The sequence below is a fragment of the Danio aesculapii genome, chromosome 13, assembly GCF_903798145.1.
Source record: "Danio aesculapii chromosome 13, fDanAes4.1, whole genome shotgun sequence".
NCBI classification, from domain to species: Eukaryota; Metazoa; Chordata; class Actinopteri; order Cypriniformes; family Danionidae; genus Danio; species Danio aesculapii.
Window position 1 is genome coordinate 48,811,702 of NC_079447.1, and position 21,047 is coordinate 48,832,748.

The following is a 21,047-nucleotide window of genomic DNA, read 5'->3' on the forward strand; positions in this document are numbered from 1 at the left end:
TGAGTTACTGTTGCCTTTCTATCAGCTGGAACCCGTCCGGCCATTCACCTCTGACATCAACAAGGCATTTGCGCCCACAGAATTGCCGCTCACTGGATATTTTCTCTTTTCGGATTATTCTCTGTAAACCCTAGAGGTGGTTGTGCATGAAAATCCCACTCGATCAGCAGTTTCTGAAATACTCAGACCAGCCCATCTGACACCAAGAACCATGCCACATTCAAAGTCACTTAAATCCTCTTTCTTCCCCATTCTGATGCTCGGTTTGAACTGCAGCAGATCATCTTGACCATGTCTATATTCCTGAATGCATTGAGTTGCTGCCATGTGATTGGCTGATTAGAAATTTGGGTTTAACGAGCAGTTGGACAGGTGTACCTAATAAAGTGGCATGTGAGTGTAAATGTTACACCAACTCAGACAATATATCAGTTTGAACTATTAAAATTGTTCATAAAAGTCACTTTTTCAAACCTTTTAAGATTAAAAGTTGTTGGAAGAAAGATCTAGGTTACATAATACAACCCAAAAGTCTAAAAAATAAAGACATGAATCACAAAATACTGGAAAAAAACTGCTAATTTACGGATATTTTTACATATCGGATGACCTGTGGGTGAGTAAATTAAAACAAAATGTTCGCTTTTGTGTGAACAATTTTTTTTTTTCATTCTTGACAGAGTCCAACAGTGTCTGAAGACAAGTGACATTCCCGGGTGAGTTTTCTCCGGAGTGTACACTAACCAAGGGCTCGTTAGCATCGCGTGAGAGGAGCGGGGCTTTACCGCGGCCTCCTTTACCGTCAGTTTTGGGTCGAAACGACGTCATGCTTACAGCTTATAACGAATGGAAGAGTAGCCCCCGTGTTTAGGGCGATAGTTTTAAGTAATGGAACAACAAAAAGGTTGTTGTGCTGTTTAATATATGATTAAATCTGTTACCTTCTCCAGGAGCGATCGAAAACACGTCCTACATTCTCAGCGCGCGATAGCGCCCCCTGAACTATTTTTTTTTTTTTTTGACTGATGCTAAGTGAGATGATGAAGGGTTTTTTGGGGATGTATCAGGGTGGGATGGATAAGCCAGACTTTCTTTAACAATAAGAGGATAGTCCTGTTTCTTTCCGAAGGTGTGGACTTTCTTAAAAAGGGACAAGAGGTCAAGGAGAGACAGATGTCATGTCCATGAGACAATAATAAACAAAATATTTACCGTCACTGTGCTGCTGTACCCATCCTTCACAATGACAGAGATAACATAATCCATTAATAAACCACAAAGCTCTTCCAAAACCTGAAGCATTTCAACGGGAACGGCTGGATGTACATCTGTGACTTTCGGCTTTCTGCTGTATCTACAGTTGGACATGCTTTTTACACTGTTTGTTGTACTGCAAGCTGTGAGTAATACACAGGCCATAGGTAAGCACTGACTGTTTTACAATAACACTGCACTGTAAAAATTAAATGTTAATTAACGTTTTGCTTATTTTATTTTATTCACAATTATCTCCGTTTATTTACAGTTGAGAATTGCATTATGGGATGTTGATCTCTGCTCTGTCAACTTTTGATGTCGAAAATTCAACTTTGCAGTTTAACAAACTGACTTTTACTGACATTTTAGTGGCTTGAAATAATATAATGTATGAACTTTCATGTGATGTAATAGAAGAATACTACTGATTAGCATTTTTAAATGAATTATTACATATAGAGTCTGTAAAATAGCAGAAAATGTACTGGCAGTTTATGTGGTGTAATTTACAACACCAACCCAGACAATATATCACTTTAAACTATTAGAAATGTTCATAAAAGTCACTTTTTTAAACGTTTTCAGGGTTAAAAGTTGCTGGAAGAAAGATGAAGGTCCCATAATGCAATTCAAACGCATAAAAAATAGGGAAAAATAAAAACATGAATCACAAAATACGGAAAACGGTTAAATTACAGATATTTTTGATGTGTATTCTTATTAATATGCTTATTAAGTGAGTTTTATTCTATACTATGTTGTTAGTGTATGTATATAACAGCACTTTTAGATTGAACACTATTTTTAGGACATGCGAGTTGTATTGTTGATGTTTTCTGTTGCAGTGTAGTTGTTACATGTTCAGAAAAAAAGATTACATAAAGTCACATTACATAAAGTTGTTACTGGAGTAGTAGCTTTTCAAGAGGTACTAGTTTGTGCCTAAAAGTATACCTAAAGTGCCCACGTTGTACATTAAAAAGACTTCTGTCATCATTTACTCTCCCTTCACTCGTCACAAATCTGTCTTGAGTTTCCTTTTACTGTTGAACAAAAAAGGAAATTATTTTGGAAAATGTTGGAAACCTGTTTGGAAACCATTGACATCCATTTGTTTTTCCTACTCTTACATTTTTTCATAATATATTTAGTGCTTATAACTCATAAAGGAATGGAACCATTTAAGGATGAGTAGTCAGTAAATTTTATACTATCCTTTTAAATATTATTACTTTAAGTGTATATTAGTACTTTAAAAGATATCACTCCAGTAACAGCTTTTGTACCTTCTATTCATCAAAATGTAAGCCATTTGACTGATTTCACTGTGTTAAGATCAGTGGCGGATTTTGGCAATCGCCCAGGGGGAGATGGTGCAAAGAAGTGCCCAAGTAAATGCTTTCAGATAAGATTTACTTTATGCACGTTTATTAATTTAGAGTGGTTATCCCAGAATAAAGATCTTAGGAGCTATTTTACATTTGGCGTCTTTTGCACGCGCAAGTTTGTTATTCTTTGTGCAACCGAAACAACGCTGGCGAAAACCAATTGACGCAGTGCGCAAAGCCATTCACGCGTCTCACGCGCTGCTCTTGTTTATTGTACATGCACGCCGACAAAACTAAAGTTTATATCATATGATGATGATGTTACTTTGACTAAGCATGGCTATAAAGCAGAAAGGGGGGGGAAAGTCAGTCAGACTTCATAACATTAATTCTCGGCCATTAGTCGGGTCTAAGACAACAGATAATTCTATAAAACATATATATTTTTGTATTCTAGAGAGCTGTCATAATAAATATTTATGCAAAAGTCCAAGAAAATTACTCCAGTTGCGTCTTTACACAGTTTTCAGTTCCATTTAGGATTGATTTCTGTTATTTTATTAGAATAATAATTGTAAAATAATAATAATAATAATAATAATAATAATAATAATAATAATAAACAAATTGTTATATTTATTGAAAATAAATAAATATATTTAAATGTGTCTATAATAATTATTTTAAATGTATATATTTAAAATACATATTTAAATATTTAAAAGATATATAAAGTCAACCACATAGTGTCTTTATTTCTTGGGGGATGGGTAGGGGGTATGTTTGGGGTGGATTCACCCAGGGTGTCATTTAAACTAGAACCGCCACTGGTTAAGATGTTGCAGTAGGTGGTGAACCAAACATTCTCCATCCTGGCTTTCCCCCAAGTCTCTGAAATTGGGACCTACAGTATAAGCTTCAAAGTAAAATAATATTCGATGTACTGTAGAACTGAGTGATTTAAGTTACAACTTGTATATTAAAGAAACACATTTATCAAGTAATATCTTTATTTTAAGCATTGTCATTTACAGTTGAAGTCAGAATAATTAGCCCTCCTGAATTATTAGCCCCCCCGTTTTTCCCCAATTTCTGTTTAACGGAAAGATTTTTTTCCGCATATTTCTAACATTAATAGTTTTAATTACTAATTTCTAAAACTGATTTATTTTATCTTTGTCATGATGACAATACATAATATTTGACTAGATATTTTTTAAAATACTACTATTCAGCTTAAAGTGACATTTAAAGGCTTAACTAGGTTAATTAGACAAGTTAGGGTAATTCGTCTAATCGTTGTATAACAGTGGTTTACTCTGTAGACAATCGAAGAAAATCTTGCTTAGGTAGATAATAATATTGACCATGAAATGATTTTAAAAATTAAAAACTGCTTTTATTCTAGCCAAAATAAAACAAATACTAAGAAAACATATTATAGGAAATACTGTGAAAATTTCTTTGCTCTATTAAACATCATTTGGGAGATATTAGAAAAAGGGGGAAAAAAAATCACAGGACGGCGAATCATTTTGACTGTATAGATGCCATGGAAATAATAAACATAAAGAAAAAAAGTATTCTGGATGAATATATGAAGCACATCTGAAAGAAAACATTGATGATTTATTGTAGCTCTGTCCAGGAATTCTGTGTTTACTGCAAACATTATTGACCTGAACATCCGCTTATCCTTGACCTCCGGCTGTTTTGTATCTGTTGAACACCACTATCTACAGTCTGCATGCGCTGATACCACTATACGCTATTATTTACATTCAAAAATATATTTTAAGGCACAATTACAGTAAATGATACCTTAAAACTTTAATGTGCTTTGGAGTGAATCACATCTCAAATCATAGGACATGTTAAAAGCATAATTCTGTTGCTGGAAAATTCTGTTGTTTACTCACCCATTACTTGTTTCAAACCTTGTTTTACTTTCTTAATTTTGTTGAACACAGAAGAAGATATTTTGAAGAAAGCTGAAAACCGGTAACCATTGACTTACATTTGTTTTTCCTACTAAGGAGGTTACAGATTTTTAACTTTCTTCAAAATATCTTATTTGGTGTTTTAAAGGTTTTGAACCACACTGAAGTTGAATAAATAGTCAGTAAATATTCATTTTTGGGTGATCTATCGCTTTAAAGGGACTATGTGAGTTCTTTTGACTGAAAAAAATGTTGAATTTAGGTATTTTGTTGCTTTTCGTTTCGTTTTAGAAGTACAACAGTGTGTTTTCGCCAGTGTTGAGTTTTGTTTTATCTGAGCAGAACATTTACTGTGGAAAAAGATTCTCCTTCTATGCCTCATCAAGCTGCTGACTTTCACTGACTAATGTTCATTCATTCCTTATGCTGCATCATTTTTCATTTCCGCATGGTCCAGCAAAGCAAGCCAACTTCACCCAGGACCTAATTCATTTGTGTTCGGGAGGGTGCAGTGGTGCAGTGTGGAGTATTGATTAAGTCTTTGAAATCTGCCAACAAACTGAGAGAGAAGGACTTTACGCCGACAGATCTTATTTAACAAGCAGTTTCATGTTCCTTCCATAACGTGATTTCCTTGGTAGTGTTTTAATCATCCTGCTCGGTTGAAAAGTTCAGGAACAGATGGTGTTCAGAATATTAGGCGTTCCTTTAAAGGGACACTCCACTTTTTTTGAAAATAGGCTACAATTTTACCTTTTTTAAAATTTATTTAACTATACACCATATACAGATGAAGTCAAAATCATTAGCCCTCCTGTGAATTTTAATTTATTTTTCCCAAAAGCGCAAGGAATTTTTCACAGTATTTTCTATAACATTTTTTCTTCTGGAGAAAGTCTTATATGTTTTATTTCGGCTAGAATAAAAGCAGTTTTTAATTTTCTAAAAACATTTTAAGGTCAAAATTATTAGCTCCCTTAAGCAATATATATACAGTTGTAGTCAGAATTATTAGCCCCCCTGAATTATTAGCCCCCGTTTATTTTTTTCCCCCAATTTCTGTTTCTGTACTTTGCCATGATGAAAGTAAATAATATTTTACTAGAGGTTTTTCAAGACACTACTATACAGCTTAAAGGTACATTTAAAGTTAATTAGGTTAACTAGGCAGGTTAGGGTAATTAGGTATGTTATTGTATAAGGATGGTTTGTTCTGTAGACCAGTGTTTCCGAACCCTGTTCCTGGAGGCACACCAACAGTACATATTTTGTACGTCTCCCTTATCTGACCCATTAACGTCAGGTTGTGGAGTCTCTTCTAATCTTCTGATGAGTTGATTCAGGTGTGTTTGATTAGGGAGAGGTTGAAAATGTGAACTGTTGGTGTGCCTTCAGGAACAGGGTTGGGAAACACTGCTGTAGACTATCAGAAAAAAATGCTTAAAGGGGCTAATAATTTTGTCCCTAAAATGGTTTAAAGAAAATTAAAAACTGCTTTATTCTAGCCGAAATAAAACAAAGAAGCCTTTCTCCAGAAGAAACAATATCATCAGACATACTGTGAAAATTTCCTTGCTCTGTTAAACATCATTTGGGAAATATTTAAAAAAAGAAAAAAAATCCAAGGGGGGCTAATAATTCAGACCTCAACCGTATATATGATATTTGATATATTTGAATAATAAAAAAAAATTGTTATACAATGACTTTCCTAATTATCCTAACTTGATTAACCTAGGTTAATATTATTAGCCTCCTTGAGCAGTATTTTTTTCCGATTGTCTACAGAACAAACCACTGTTATACAGTGACTCACCTAATTACCCTAACTTGCCAAATAAACCTAGTTAAGCCAGCTCTAGGAAGAGTCCTGGTGGTTCCAAACATCTTCCACTTACGGATAATCACTTTCAGAGCAGCAGAAATTTGTCTGTAACCTTTCCCAAGCCTTGTGCCTCGAGACAATCCTGTCCCTGAAGTCTACAGACAATTCCTTTGTCTTCATGCTTGGTTTGTGCTTTGACATGCACTGTCAACCCTGGGACTTTGTATAGACAGGTGTATGCCTTTTCAAATCATGTCCAATCAACTGAATTGACCACAGGTGAACTCCAATTAAGCTGCTGAAACATCTCAAGAATGATCAGTGGAAACAGAATGCACCTGAGCTCAGTTAAGAGCTTGACGACAAAGACTGTGAATGCTGATGTACGTGTGATTTTTCAGGATTTTTTTTAATCAATTTATGTGTAGAATTTTGAGGAAATAAATTAATTTAATCCATTTTGGAATAAGACTGTAACATAAAAAAATGTGGAAAAAGTGAAGCGCTAGCAATACTTTCCAGATGCACTGTAATACACACATAAATACATATAAATGTTCATAGCTTTAGAAAAAAATCTCTATATTAAAAACTTTCAAGGATTTAAAATGCTGATGACCATTCGTAAATCAGCTTTAAAACAATAATTACTGTCAAAAGAGCTATGCAAATAGACTTGAATTGTACTGAATAGACGGCCAGTTCTGACCACTTTCAATCCCTTGTCAGCCTTAGATCCCTGCTCAGCGTACATCAGTCTGAATGAACCATGGAGGAGCACTGACTACCATGTCAACAACTCTGCAGGCGTCCCTCTGTGCGACCGGCATGTATCAGGGGAATGGTATCGCTTCACGGGTATGGCTGGAGATGCTATGCCAACCTTCTGTATCCAAGAAAACCACTGTGGAACCCATGCGCCCATTTGGCTGAATGGGAGTCACCCTGGGCCTGGTGATGGCATTGTTACTCTATCTGCCTGTGCTAGCTTCAATAATAACTGCTGCCATTGGACAGCTAGTGTGGAGGTAAAGGCCTGTCCGAGGGGTTACTATGTCTATCGTTTACCCCGACCCTCTGTCTGCTTCCACGTCTACTGTGGCCGTAAGTATTCATCATGCCTTGTTATACACTCAAAAAATGACGTTTGCTGTTTGTTCGAAGTACTTATTTAAAATGAGCTGAAACAACACAATTCTTGAGTTTTTTAGGGGACAAATTAATTGTTTTATGTTCAACCCACTTAAATTTGTACAAACTAATGATAACTTTCATGTTGCCCCAGCACAAATCGATTGTGTGGAATTCTCGATTGTATGTTGGTAAAAGGGTATATATAAAAAATTTAGAGCCTGACTAATTAATATATTATGGTTAATATATATATGGTAATATATTATGGTAATAATTATGGTTAGAATTTGGTCAACTAAATCTAGAGTGGATTTAGTAGAGCAGATCTAGAGTGGATTTAGTAGAGTAGATCTAGACTAGATTTAGAAGAGTAGATCTAGACTAGATTTAGTAGAGTAGATCTAGGGTCGATTCAGTCGAGTAGATCCAGAGTAGATTTAGTAGAGTAAATCTAGTGTCGAATCAGTAGAGTAGATCCAGAGTAGATTTAGTAGAGTAAATCTAGAGCCGATTCAGTAGAGTAGATCTAGAGTAGATTTAGTAGAGTAGATCTAGAGTAGATTTAGTAGAGCAGATCTAGAGTAGATTTAGAAGAGCAGATTTAGTAGAGTAGATCTAGAGATCTAGTAGAGGAGATCTAGAGTAGATTTAGTAGATCTAGAGTAGATTTAGTAGAGTAGATTTACTGGAGTAGATCTAGAGTAGATTTAGTAGAGTAGATATAGACTAGATTTAGTTGAGTGGATCTAGACTATATTTAGTAGAGTCGAGTAGATCTAGAGTAAATTTAGTAGAGCAGATCTAGAGTAGATTTAGTATAGTAGGGTATATTTAGTAGAGTATATCTAGAGTAGGTTTAGTAGAGTAGATGTAGTAGAGTAGATTTAGAAGAGTAGATCTAGAGTAGATTTAGAAGAGTACAGTAGATCCAGACTAGATTTACTAGAATATATCTGGAGTAGGTTTAGTAGAGTAGATGTAGTAGAGTAGATTTAGAAGAGTACAGTAGATCCAGACTAGATTTAGTAGAGTATATCTAGAGTAGGTTTAGTAAAGTAGATGTAGTAGAGTAGATTTAGTAGAGTAGATCTAGAGTGGATTTAGAAGAGTACAGTAGATCCAGACTAGATTTAGTAGAGTATATCTAGAGTAGGTTTAGTAGAGTAGATTTAGTAGAGTAGATTTAGTAGAGTAGATCTAGAGTGGATTTAGAAGAGTACAGTAGATCCAGACTAGATTTAGTAAAGTATATCTAGTCTAGATTTAATAGAATTCAGTCAACTCAGACTGAAACTACAAAAAATTCAGAAGAATAAAATACGGAGCGATTAAAGATAAACAGAGTTTCAGTCAAAAAGCTAAGGCTAAAATTAAATTGAAATTAACAACGGTTTGAATCGAAATGATGGTTTCGTATAAATTTTAGCGTGTTTTAACCCTTTAAGAATTAACTTCCTTCAGACTTTTTTGTAATGTGTGCCGCCATAGATTTCTATGACATATGCGATGAGGTGGAGTGTACAGGATCTGACTGTCCCGTCGAGCCCGAATGTCGCTGCTCTGAGGGAACCATTCTAGGCCCTGATGCACAAACATGTCTGGGTGAGTAACAGTGTGGTCCAGGCCTGGGCACCTTAAATGCTTATAGAGCACAAGAATTATATTGCATTTACAATGAAGTAGCGGCAAGAAAGAAACCACAAGAAAAGCTAAATTCAGAAACAGACCACTAATGTACAAAAGCAAAATCAATGCCTTTAATGGTAAAACAAATAATAACACATTGTAAATTGTGCAGCAGCTTTCAAGGGGTCTGCCTTTTTAAAGAACTTAATGTACTGTAGGTAATTTTCAGGGCACAGTCTGTTGAAGTTTGTCTTCCAGAAGGATTCTTTTTCCTTTTTGGTGCTCCCATCTGGTACTATTACTTTTTAGAAAGAACGTAGTTTATATTCATAAGTTTTACAGATATGAAATTGTCATATGTTTTGACAATTGGCACAGTGGCTCAGTGGTTAGCACTGTCACCTCACAGCAAAAAGGTCGCTGGTTTGAGTCCCGGCAGATTCAGTTGGAGTTTTCTGTGTGGAGTTTGCATGTTCTCCCCGTGTTGGTGTGGGTTTTCTTCTTGGGTAAACAAAATTATCCATAGTGTATGAGTGTGTGTGTGAATGTGAGAGTGTATGGGTGTTTCCCAGAATTGGGTTGCGGCTGGAAGGGCATCTGCTGCATAAAACACATGCCGGAATAGTTGGCGTATCATTCCGCTGTGGTGACCCCTGATAAATAAGGGACTAAGCTGAAGGAAAATGGATGAATGAATGAATGAATGAAATTGTCATTTGAAAAGCCAAAGATCCAAGAACAATTATACATAGGTCAAGACCATTGCATAAAGCTTAAAATTTTTATTTTAAAGTTGACGTGACTTGGATGTCCAGTCCAGCTTTTTCTTTCGTCTTTAAAAAAAAACACACACACACACACACACAGTGTCATTTGTGCTGCAACTTTCAAGGGGTCTGCATTTTTAAAGAACTTTCTGTACCGTAGGTAATTTTCAGGACACAGTCTGTTAAACTTTGTCTTCCAGAAGGTTTCTTTCTCTTTTTTTGGGGGGGATGGGGCTTCCATCTGGTACTGTTGCTAAGTTTACTCATTAGCTAGAACAAAACTTGTTTTCATAAGTTTTTAAACTTTTAAATATATACAATTGTAGAAAAGCCAGAGGCCAAGAATAAACTGGTGTTCAGGTCAAGACCAGTGTATATAAAAGCTAAAGAAATATAGGTGATATGACTTGACTAGGGTATGGATATCCAGTCCTGCTTCTTCTTTTTTACGTATATATTTTTATGTCATTAAAAGTGCTTAACACACACACACACACACACACACACACATACACACACACACACAAAGTGCTGGTTATTTATTCCCCCACCTACAATCCCTCCCAGTGCTGGGACTTGGACCTGCAAGCTTTGGACCATAAGTGCCACTGTCTAAACTAGTGCTTTTCTCTGGGTGCTCCGGTTTCCCTCACAGTCCAAAGCATGCGGTGTAAAGGAAATTGGATGAACTAAATTGGCCGTAGTGTGTGAGTGCATGTGTGAATGTGAGAGTGTATGGATGTTTCCCAGTACTGGGTTGCGGCTGGAAAGGCATCCGCTATGTAAAACATATGCTGGAATAATTGGCGATTCATTCCAATGTGGTGACCCCTAATAAATAAGGGACTAAGCTGAAGGAAAATGAATGAATGTCTAATGTCTAATCTTCTTACCAAAAAACTTGCCAGTTACATTTTTCATTTGCATTTCCATGTTGAGATCTTTAATTGAACAATTTTTAACCATGTAAAAGCACTAGTTTACCCTACTTTACATTTTTAGATTTGGGTGACAATGCACTTTGACAATCATTTCATATGAAGTGCCTGTAAACTAAAAAAAAGCATTGGTAAAATGATTTTTAATGACACTTCTGCAGGTAGCAGGTAACATTAGCATTTTAATAATGAGCTGTAATAAAATTCTTCTACCACTATTACTACTACTACTACTAATAATAATAATGATACCTATTAGGGCCTAGGAACTATACTTTCATTATATCGTAATGATCAAGAAATTTCCCAGTCATACAGTGATATTACACAGCATCTGAAAGTAGTCCCTAGCTAGGTAACAGCACTGCATAATATCATTGCGGCTGCAAAATTCCTTGTTTATTATGCCAGATTGAGAGTATAGTTCCTAGCCATATTGGCCTAGAATGTATGTAATGTAACAACAGCAGAGTCAAACTTGAAATTATAGAAACTATTTTTGGAATTCTTTAAGCGAGATGCTAATGGTCTAATCCGATTCAATGATTTATGCTAAGCTAAGCTAATAGATCTCTCACCAAAACCGGAGATCATCTGAATGGATTGAAAAATGATCAAACTCAACTGTTCAACACTAGTAAACTTGTAAAATTAGCCTATTTCCAAAAATAATGCTCCTTCAAACATATCTGAATTAATTAATCAAGATCTTAAAGATTACTAGAACATTCCAAATCAGTGGGTTGGATCTATACAGTAATATTGCCCTCCAATACAGCAATATTGGATCCAATATTAGGGTTAATGTGTTAGTAGCCTATGTGTTCTGTCCCAATTTTAATGGTGTTTTTATATGCAGTATATGTAAAAAGACGGTGTAGTTCATAGATCCTTTATTTGCAGTTAGAACATAATGCATAATGCAAACTTAATTCATGAGCTGGTGGGAAAACGGCGTTAACTATCAAAAGGGGCAAAGACACAGCAGGACAATAAGAAGTAAATGGAATGAGTAAAAACAATTAGATGTAATTGAATGTGTTCAGTCACTGGCTTGGATGTAATTAAAAACGTTAAGTCCCCTATCCCCTCATCGATCTATCCACTCTGTCTTTCAGTCTGTCCCGTAAGCATTTCATAACATTTCAAACTTAACTAATCACTCTCAATTCCGCTGCAAGCAGGACATAAATTACTGGATTGTTGAATACCTGAAGAGAAGGCTTGGATAAAGGCAGAGGTGTTTACCAAAGCAGCAATGCATGTATCTTTTATAGAGAAAGCAATCTGATAATGCACTAGCGAAGCATTTCACATGCATGATGGTTTATTTCACATGCATGATGGTCTATTTTAAGGGCACCTATCATGCCCCTTTTACAAGATGTAAAATAAGCCTCTGATGCACCCAGAGTGCGTATGTGTAGTTCCAGCTCAAAATACCAGACAGATAATGTTTTATAACTCTTTGAAACTGACCCTTTTAGACTTTGATTCAAAATGTGCCGTTTTGGTGACTGTCGCTTTAAATTCAAATGAGATTGTGCTCTTTGTAAAAGAGGGTGGAGCTTTAAATGCCTGTACGTCAGCATAGTGGCAAATTCAAAAACAAGACTAATGATAGGCTAATGAAGGAGAGATCGTCACTAATGGGCGGGGCTTTCCCTCTCTGATGACTCTGATGTTTCTGCAGAGTGTTTTGATCAAGTGTGATTATAAAAAAATAAAATGAATACATTTTTACCAGTAGAAGCTGCCTATATTCACAGACTGTTGCCACATAACTGTTTTAACCCTTTATATAAGTGATTTTTGCATAATAGGTCCCCTTTAAGGTGGATACCTGAAGGAGACTGTTGAAGTAAACACCAGGGCAGCTCACTATAGATTTTAGAGCAGAGCCCAAGCTTAATCTGTTTGTACCCCAGGTTTACTTGCCTGCTTCTGTTTAATCTTTAAGATGTGAATGAGTGTGAGAAAGGGAATGGAGGATGCGCAGAGCTATGCATAAACACCAAGGGCTCTCGGCGATGTGAATGTGGACGCGGTAAAGTACTGGACGTGGATGGGAGAAGCTGTAAAGGTAAGATACACAGTAAAACAAAAAGATACCGGTCATACTTTACAATCAGGTTTTATTAGTTCATGTATTTACTAACATGAACTAATTATGAACAATACTGGTACAACATTAATTAATCATAGTTCAACATTAACTATGGCCTGTTTCCACTGACTGGTACCGTACGGTACAGTACGGGTCGGTACTGGTCACCTTTATCAGGCTTGCGTTTCTACTGCCTAATGGGTACCAAGGATACCCTTTTGGTGGGCGTGGTGTACGACAGAAAGTTTCAGTCGACGTCATTCTCACTCGAGGAAATGTCTACAGTAAAGCTGTATGGGTCGTTCACATATCACATGAGAAGCACTTCTCACAAAACAGACGCTTTACACACATAAATACTGTATAAATGTTCATTACTAACCTTTCTATGAACATGATTTGATTAACTGCAGATCAGTGATGTGCAAAATAGCCTACCTAATGTCTGCAATTATATAAAATAAATAAATAAATGCAACAGATATGAACATATACAGACCCTTACAGTCTCTGATATATTACCAATTACAGAATAACAACACACAGCATGTATTTAGTCCTTATTTGGGTTCAAACACAACACGAAATATAGCCCACAGTCAGTGCAAACCTCTCATCTGTGTCTTTAATCTTCAGCAGCACACCTAGCCTCTGTTAGAAATCATTCCGTCATTTCGAGATCATAATAGTCCAAAAGATGATGATAATAGTTAAACACGGCAGTTTGTTCATGTTTTAGGTTGCTAAAAGAATCATTCACTCCTATGTTTTTTCGAGTTTCTCCTTTGTTTTTCGTGCTTCAGTCTCACGTTTGTTTATAAAAGGATCGGATGTCAGAAGCTCTTTAATCAATCAATCGTTATTATCATCAGGTCAAGAGGTTTGTTATTTCAAATAAAGACGCATGGCGATCGCGAGCTTCCTGGAGAAAGTGAAACCGCTCGCATTTTTAGATGGCTTCGTAAAACAAAAACAGGATATGGACAAGGACATGGACATGTAAAACAAAACAGGGCAGATTTTGTTATTCTTGGCTTTGTGGCTGTACATCAAGACAACGACAAGTTTTGTCTGACCTCGGGTCAACCATGGCTTGTTATTGTATGCATTTAGTATTATAATGTAATGTCTCGGCTGTGTATTTAAAAACTGCAGTTTCTTTTTTTAGATTTTTTTTATTGAATTCAAGAAAAATAACATGTATTGAAGAGAAAATACAATAACAAAAAAATAAGAAAAAAAAAACTTTACAAAGCCTTAATCATTAAGAAAACGTTGATCAAAAGCTTTAAGAAACATATTATTCTTCTTATTGTTAATAAGCTTAAGAGATTAAATATTGAACGAAATTTCAGCAAGGAAAGTCTTAAATCTGTGTATTGCCTTTAGGAACTTATTTATGTGTATAGAAAATTTACGCAAAAAACGCAAAAAAATTAAGAATAAGATGGAGAGCATGATCATTACCAGAGAATTACAGAAATACACCTTTTAGAGACACATATCTTTTATGATAAAAATAATTTTGTTCCAAAGAAGTTTAATGTGAGTGCAACTATAAAATGGCGGTTTCTTTGTTTTCATTCTTCTGCTTGTGTATGCATGAGTGACGCATCTCTGTAAACCAATAGCGATCAGCTGTGGGTCTAGCTCAGGGATGGGCAAACTCGATCCTGGAGGGCCGGTGTCCCTGCATAGTTTTGCTCCAACCCTAATCAAACACACCTGCTTGTAGCTTTCTAGTGATCTTGAAGACACTAATTAGGGTGTTCAGGTGTGTTTGATTAGTGTTGGAGCAAAACTCTGCAGGGACACCGGCCCTCGAGGATCAAGTTTGCCCATGCCTGGTCTAGCTCCACCTTTTGGTACCCTTTTGCTGTGCTAGGTATCTTTTGCAAAGGGTGCCCAAAAAATGGTACGGTGCGGTTCACTTTTAGGTACCTTTTGACAGTAAAAACGATCATAAAAGCGTACCGAATCGTACCATACCGTTCCATACCGTACCACTCAGTGGAACTGGGCCACTAGTGCATTACTAAAATCCAAATTCATGCTTGTTAACATTAGTTAACACACCATGCGTTAACAGGAATTAACAATGAATAACTGTATTCACATTAACTAATATTAGCATTAACACAAGCATTAATACATACTGTAATAAACATATTGTTCATTGTTTGATCATGTCAGTAAATACATTGCCTCAGTGTTTCCCAAATCTGTTCCTGAAGGCACAGCAACAGTACACATTTTCAGCCTCTTCCAAATAAAACACATCTGAATCAACTCATCAGAACATTAGAAGAGACTCCAAAACCTGAATTGAATGGGTCGGATGAGGGAGACCAAAATATCCAAAATATGAACTGTTGGTGTGCCTCCAGGAACAGTGTTGGGAACACTATCTAAAATTAACTAATACAACCTTATTGTAAAGTGTTACCAAGATACTCAATGTAGGCTGATTTTATTTGTGTGTATTATGTATTTGGTGGGTTTTGTGTAGAGACCGCAGGATGTGACAATGTGAACGGAGGCTGTAGCCATGGATGCTCATCAGAGGACGACTCCTATTACTGTCACTGTCCCTGGGGACTGATGCTGGGAGATGACAAACGGACCTGTCAGGGTGAGCTAAACCTCTTCTTCCAGCTTTTCCCTCTCTTTCTGTCAGGGTCTGTAGACTTCACTTTGACATTGGTTTTGTTTATAGTCCCTGTGCAGTGTGATCCTAGTTCCATAGAAGTCTCGGTTCCCAAAGACCTGGTGGGAGGGCTTGAACTTTTCCTGTCTAACACTTCCTGCCGTGGCATTTCCAACGGGACTCACATTAATATTCACTTTAGTCTGAAGACTTGCGGCACTGTGGTCCAGGTAAAATGTTTTATAGGGGGAAATAAGTATTGAACATGTCACCATTTTTTTCAGAAAACATATTTCTAAAGGTGCCGTTGACTTAAAATTTTCACCGGATGTTGATAACACCCACATAAATCCATATATGCAAAGAAAACAAAACTACTTAGTTCACAAATGAAGTTATGTGTAATAAAATGAAATGACACTGGACAAAAGTATTGAACACATGAAGACAGGAAGGTGTAGGAAGTCAGTGAAAGCCCAGACAGCAGCTGAAATCTCTCGGTAGTTCTTCAGCAATCCTCTGCCCTTCTTCATTGTAAATGAATATCATCTGCTTCAGTCCAACATCTACATTAGCAAGAGGATGAGGATGAAGCCAGGGAGGACATTTCAGCAAGACAATGATGCAAAACACATCCAAGGAAACTCTCAGATGCTTTCAGAGAAAGAAAATCAAGCTGTAGAATGGCCCAGCCAATCACCTGATCTGAATCCGATAGAAAATACAAAATAAAGATCAGATTTGATAGACGAGACCCACAGAACCATCAAGATTTTTTACACTCTGTTGAACTGATGCATGTGACTTAATTCTCCATATGAGAGACGTCTTTAAGTTGTCATCACAAAAAAAAGCCTTTTATATAAAGTATTAAATTCATTTCAAGTTCGGGACTTTCTCTTTGTGCCATTCTTTTGTTATTACACACAACTTATTTTTCAGATTTCTTTGATTTGTTTTGTTTTATTTTTATGTATTGTTTGGGTTTTTACCAAATTCTGGTTCAATTTCATGTCCATGCATTTATCCATTAGGATAAACTACAATTATTACATCACGTTTTTTTACTGTCACATCAATTGTTAAATCAATCAATCAATCAATCAATCAATCAATCAATCAATCAATCTGACCCATTAGGATATCCATGCATTATGGTAAGCTATAATTCTTAAATCACGTTTCTTTACTGTCACATTATCTTGGTGATGTTTGCATAATTGAAAATGTGGATAAACCTCTTCCTTCCTTCCTTCCTTCCTTCCAGGTCAGTGATGATAAAATCATCGGCACTAACTTGGTGACAGGGTTACCGCGGTCAAGTCCCAGCAGCAATGGGGATTTAATTGTGCGCACAAGCAAACTTCTACTACCAATTACGTGTGAATTTCCGCGCCAGTATGAGGTGTCGGACGGCTACCTACCGAGTCTGCGCAACACAGCACTGGAGCTAGCGGGCCACAGCGAAGGAATATTCCCCTTCAGTTTGGAGCTGTTTAAGAGCGCTGAGTTTTCTGAACCGTACAACCAGCCTCCACAGCTGAAGTTACGCGACGTGTTGTACTTCGGCGTTGAGCCTCGGGAGCGGGTGGATGGCCTCGCTGCTTTTGTTGAAAACTGTTTTGCCACACCTGGCCCCAAGGCTGACCAGGCCTTAAAGTATTATCTCATCAAAGATGGGTAAGGTATTCAAAAGAATTCATTCATGATATTATATTATTCTGTACTCTCACAATACCATGCTGTACGCTTTATCAGGGTTTTCTAATGCTGTTCCTGAAAGCACACTTACAGTACACATTTCCCTAATCGAACCTGAATCAACTCATAATAACATTAGAAGAGACTCCAAAATCTGAAATGAATAGGTCGGATAAGAGAGACATCCAAAATATGTTCTGTTGGTGTGCCTCCAGGAACAGGGTTGGGGAATACTGCGCTATATTACCGGGGCGACATGTGATGAATCTAGCCATTTTGCTAATTTTAGATTAGAAATAGACCCTTAAAAGGTTAATGCACCTAAAAATGAAAGTTCTGTTATTGATAACTCATCATGTCATTACAAATCCCTGAGATCTTTATTCATCTTTATCTTCCCTGAGACCTTCATCTTCAAAACGTAAGATATTTTAGATCAAGGGTGCCCAAAATTGGTGCTGGAGGGCCAGTGTCCTGCAGATTTTAGCTTCAACCACAAATAAACACACCTGGACCACCTCATCAAACTCTATCTAGGTTTACTAGAAACTTCCGGACAGGTGTGTTAAGGCAAGTTGGAGCTAAACTCTGCAGGACATTGGCCCGCCAGGACTGAGTTTGGACACCCCTGTTGTAGATGAAATATGAGAGCTCCCTCATCCTCCATAGACGGCAATGGTCCCAAGACGTTCAAAGTCCAGCAAAGGAACCATAAACATTGTCCCCCCCCCCCAATATTATTTTTTCTGTTCGCGCCGCCCTCCAGTGGATTTGTGAAAACAAAAAAATGCAAGACGAGATAGCGTATTCTGTACATATTTCTGGGTTCTCAATAATGTAGCCCTGGGTACATACATTTAAACTCAGAATTATCCCCCCGCCCCTGTATATTTTTTTTCCTTAATATTGTTTAATGGAAAGAAGATGTGCTCAACACATTTCTAAACATAATAGTTTTAATAACTCATTTCTAATAACTGATTTCTTTTATCTAGATAATAGTATTCAGCTTAAAGTGACATTCTGGCTTAGCTAGGGTAATTAGATTAACTAAGCAAGTCATTAACGATGGTTTGTTCTGTAGACAACTGAAAAATATATATTGCTTAAGGGGGATAATAATATTGACATTAAAATGTTGTTTTAAAAACTTTAAACTGCTTTTATTCTAGCCAAAATAAAACAAATAAGAATTTCTCCGGAGGAAATATTATTATAGGTAATACTGTGAAAAATTACTTACTTAAACATCATTTAGGAAATATTTAAACAAAAAAAATATATATAATTTTGATTTCAACTGTATGTGAAAAGATTGCTCACACCTTATACAAAGGCTATTTTAGTGACCATTGTGCTTTAATGGCCTTACATTTCCCAGGTGCATTTCCGATGAAACGGTGCGTCAGCTTTCAGCTAAAGACGAGCTCTCCAAACACTACCAGGTCCCAGTCTTCAAGTTCATTGGCAAGGACAACAGAGTGAGTATGGAACAGGTGCATGCTGGGACAATTCAGCTTGTGCTTTTTTGTGTGCGTGTGCTAATGAGCCAGTTATGATGACTTCATATGAAAGTAAGTGAGTCTCTGACTGAATTTGAGTGTGCTGTGTGTTAGGAGGTGTTTCTGCATTGCCGTGTGCTGGTGTGTGGGCAGACGCAAGGGGAGTCTCGCTGTACACAGGGCTGCCGAAAGCGATTGAGAAGAGATCTCTGGACTGATCAGCACCAAGAGCAAAACATACTGTCCAGTGGGCCGATTCACATACTGCCAGATCCATGAGCCAGCATAAAGAAAACAGCGCCATCTACAGGCTAACTTAATGTATTTAAACACCAATCACAGTTTGCACTGCAAAAAAATGTTCATTAACAGCTTCCATATTTTGTGTTTTTCATTTAATTACAGTTGTGAATTGCATTATGCGATGTTGATCTCTGCTCTGTTGACTTTTGATGTTGAAAATTCAACTCTACAGTTTAAAAGTGACTTTTATTAACATTTAAGTAGATTTAAATAGTATAATGCAGTCGTCCCCAACCTTTTTATTACCGTGGACCAGTCAACACTTGACAATTTTTAGGGGGGGGCGGGGGTGTACATACACTCAAAACTATTTTTTTTCTCTTTCAAACTAATTTAAAATTAGCTGAAACAACACAATTTTTGAGATTTCATTGGGACAACTTAATTTTTAATGTTTAATCCACATAAATTTGTTAAAAGTGTTAAGTTAACCTTATCAATTTGTGTTTGGACAACATGAATGATTTGTGGAACCCTGCATTTTTTACAGTGTATATTGCTAGGTGACCATCTAATGTATCTTTTTCTCAGAGGATGACAAGCTGACAAAACATTGCTGTACAAGTTTTATCTATGGAGAAAATTAATTTGTTCTGTGTTTGTCTGAGGTATTTAGTCTACCGAAACACAAAGTATGAATGAACTATTCCATACAAAGTATGAAGCTGATCAGGCAGTTCTTGCCACGTGACTCCCGGTGCGCTCACAGAATTCTGAAAAGCTGGGATGTTTTCAACTGGGTTTACCTGGAATTCGCGAGCGACTTGAGGTGCATGTGTGCGACGCTCCCAATATGAGCATGCGCCCCCATTCTAAATAACGAACTTGCATGTGGAAAAGACACGATATTTGATTGCAGCCGCCATTATTATCTCCAGCAGTTGATCTTCCTGCACAGACATGCTGAATTTACCTGCTTTGTTGACAAATGGGTTGCAGATCCATTCATTGGCAGCTCGTGGGTCCTTCACTTGCCCTTTTCCCATTCAAAAAAGGAACTTTCCAAAGATGTCTGTTTTTTACTCATTTTGCTAGCTTGTGGGTTAAATTTTGGCACTCAAGCGACCGAGATATAGCTGACAGAATATGATAATTTTTCAAAATAAAAGATTTTTTAAAATAAAGATCGTTCAGACTCAGATAATAAATAAAACGGAAGTGATTAATGATTTCCTGTGTTGCCCGGTACTAATTGATCGACCTACCGGCCTATGGCCCGGGGGTTGGGGACCACTGGTAATGTAAAAAAATTAATATAGAGAGAAATAAGTCTGTAAAAGCTGCCTGATCTCACGAGAAAACGTAAGTATTTTACGTTTTGTCAGTTTAGTGGCTAATTCAGTCGTACGAAATTGTATGATTTTAAAAAGGAGGCGTGGCACCTAACCCCACCCCTAAACCCAACCGTCATTGGGGGATGAGCAAATCGTACAAAAATGTACGAATTAGATTGTACAAATTCATACGAATTAGCCACTAAATCAAAAAGTTACGAATTGCCGTGAGATTGTGTTGGTAAAAGAACAGAAAATGTGCTGGCAGTTTATTACAAGGTGTTTGTAGCGTAATATACAACACCAACCCAGAGAAAATATAACTTTAAACTATTAAACATGTTCATAAAAGTAACTTTTTCTAACTTTTCAAGGTTAAAAGTTGTTGGAAGAAAGATCCCATACGTCCCATAATGCAACTCAAAAGCATTAATAAAAACATGAATCACAAAATATGGAAAACCGCTACTTTACGGATGTTTTTACATTGTAGTCAGTAATAATCATACATGAATTGATAAGAGGAGGCTCTGTTGAAGCCTGCCTCATCTCCACTGCTTCTAATCCTATTCTACGTTATATAATCCTCACCTGACCAGAAAGAAAAATGTATCTCCATCTGCATTCATTTGTTGTACTGTAATGTGTGTACAATTAACAAGCATGGAAGCACAGAATAAATAAAAAGCTTAAATGGC

General features: G+C 36.7%; 1 protein-coding gene across 1 annotated transcript; it reads left to right on the forward strand.

The window, feature by feature from the left end:
- Positions 1 to 1,320: 1,320 nt before the first annotated feature.
- Positions 1,321 to 21,047, forward strand: oit3 (oncoprotein induced transcript 3). The gene is given in 10 exon segments (XM_056470774.1): positions 1,321 to 1,344; positions 1,346 to 1,421; positions 7,080 to 7,454; positions 8,973 to 9,086; positions 12,776 to 12,898; positions 15,432 to 15,554; positions 15,639 to 15,799; positions 16,837 to 17,249; positions 18,652 to 18,751; positions 18,887 to 21,047. Coding segments are annotated over 10 exon segments (1,674 nt in total). The 3' UTR covers positions 19,052 to 21,047.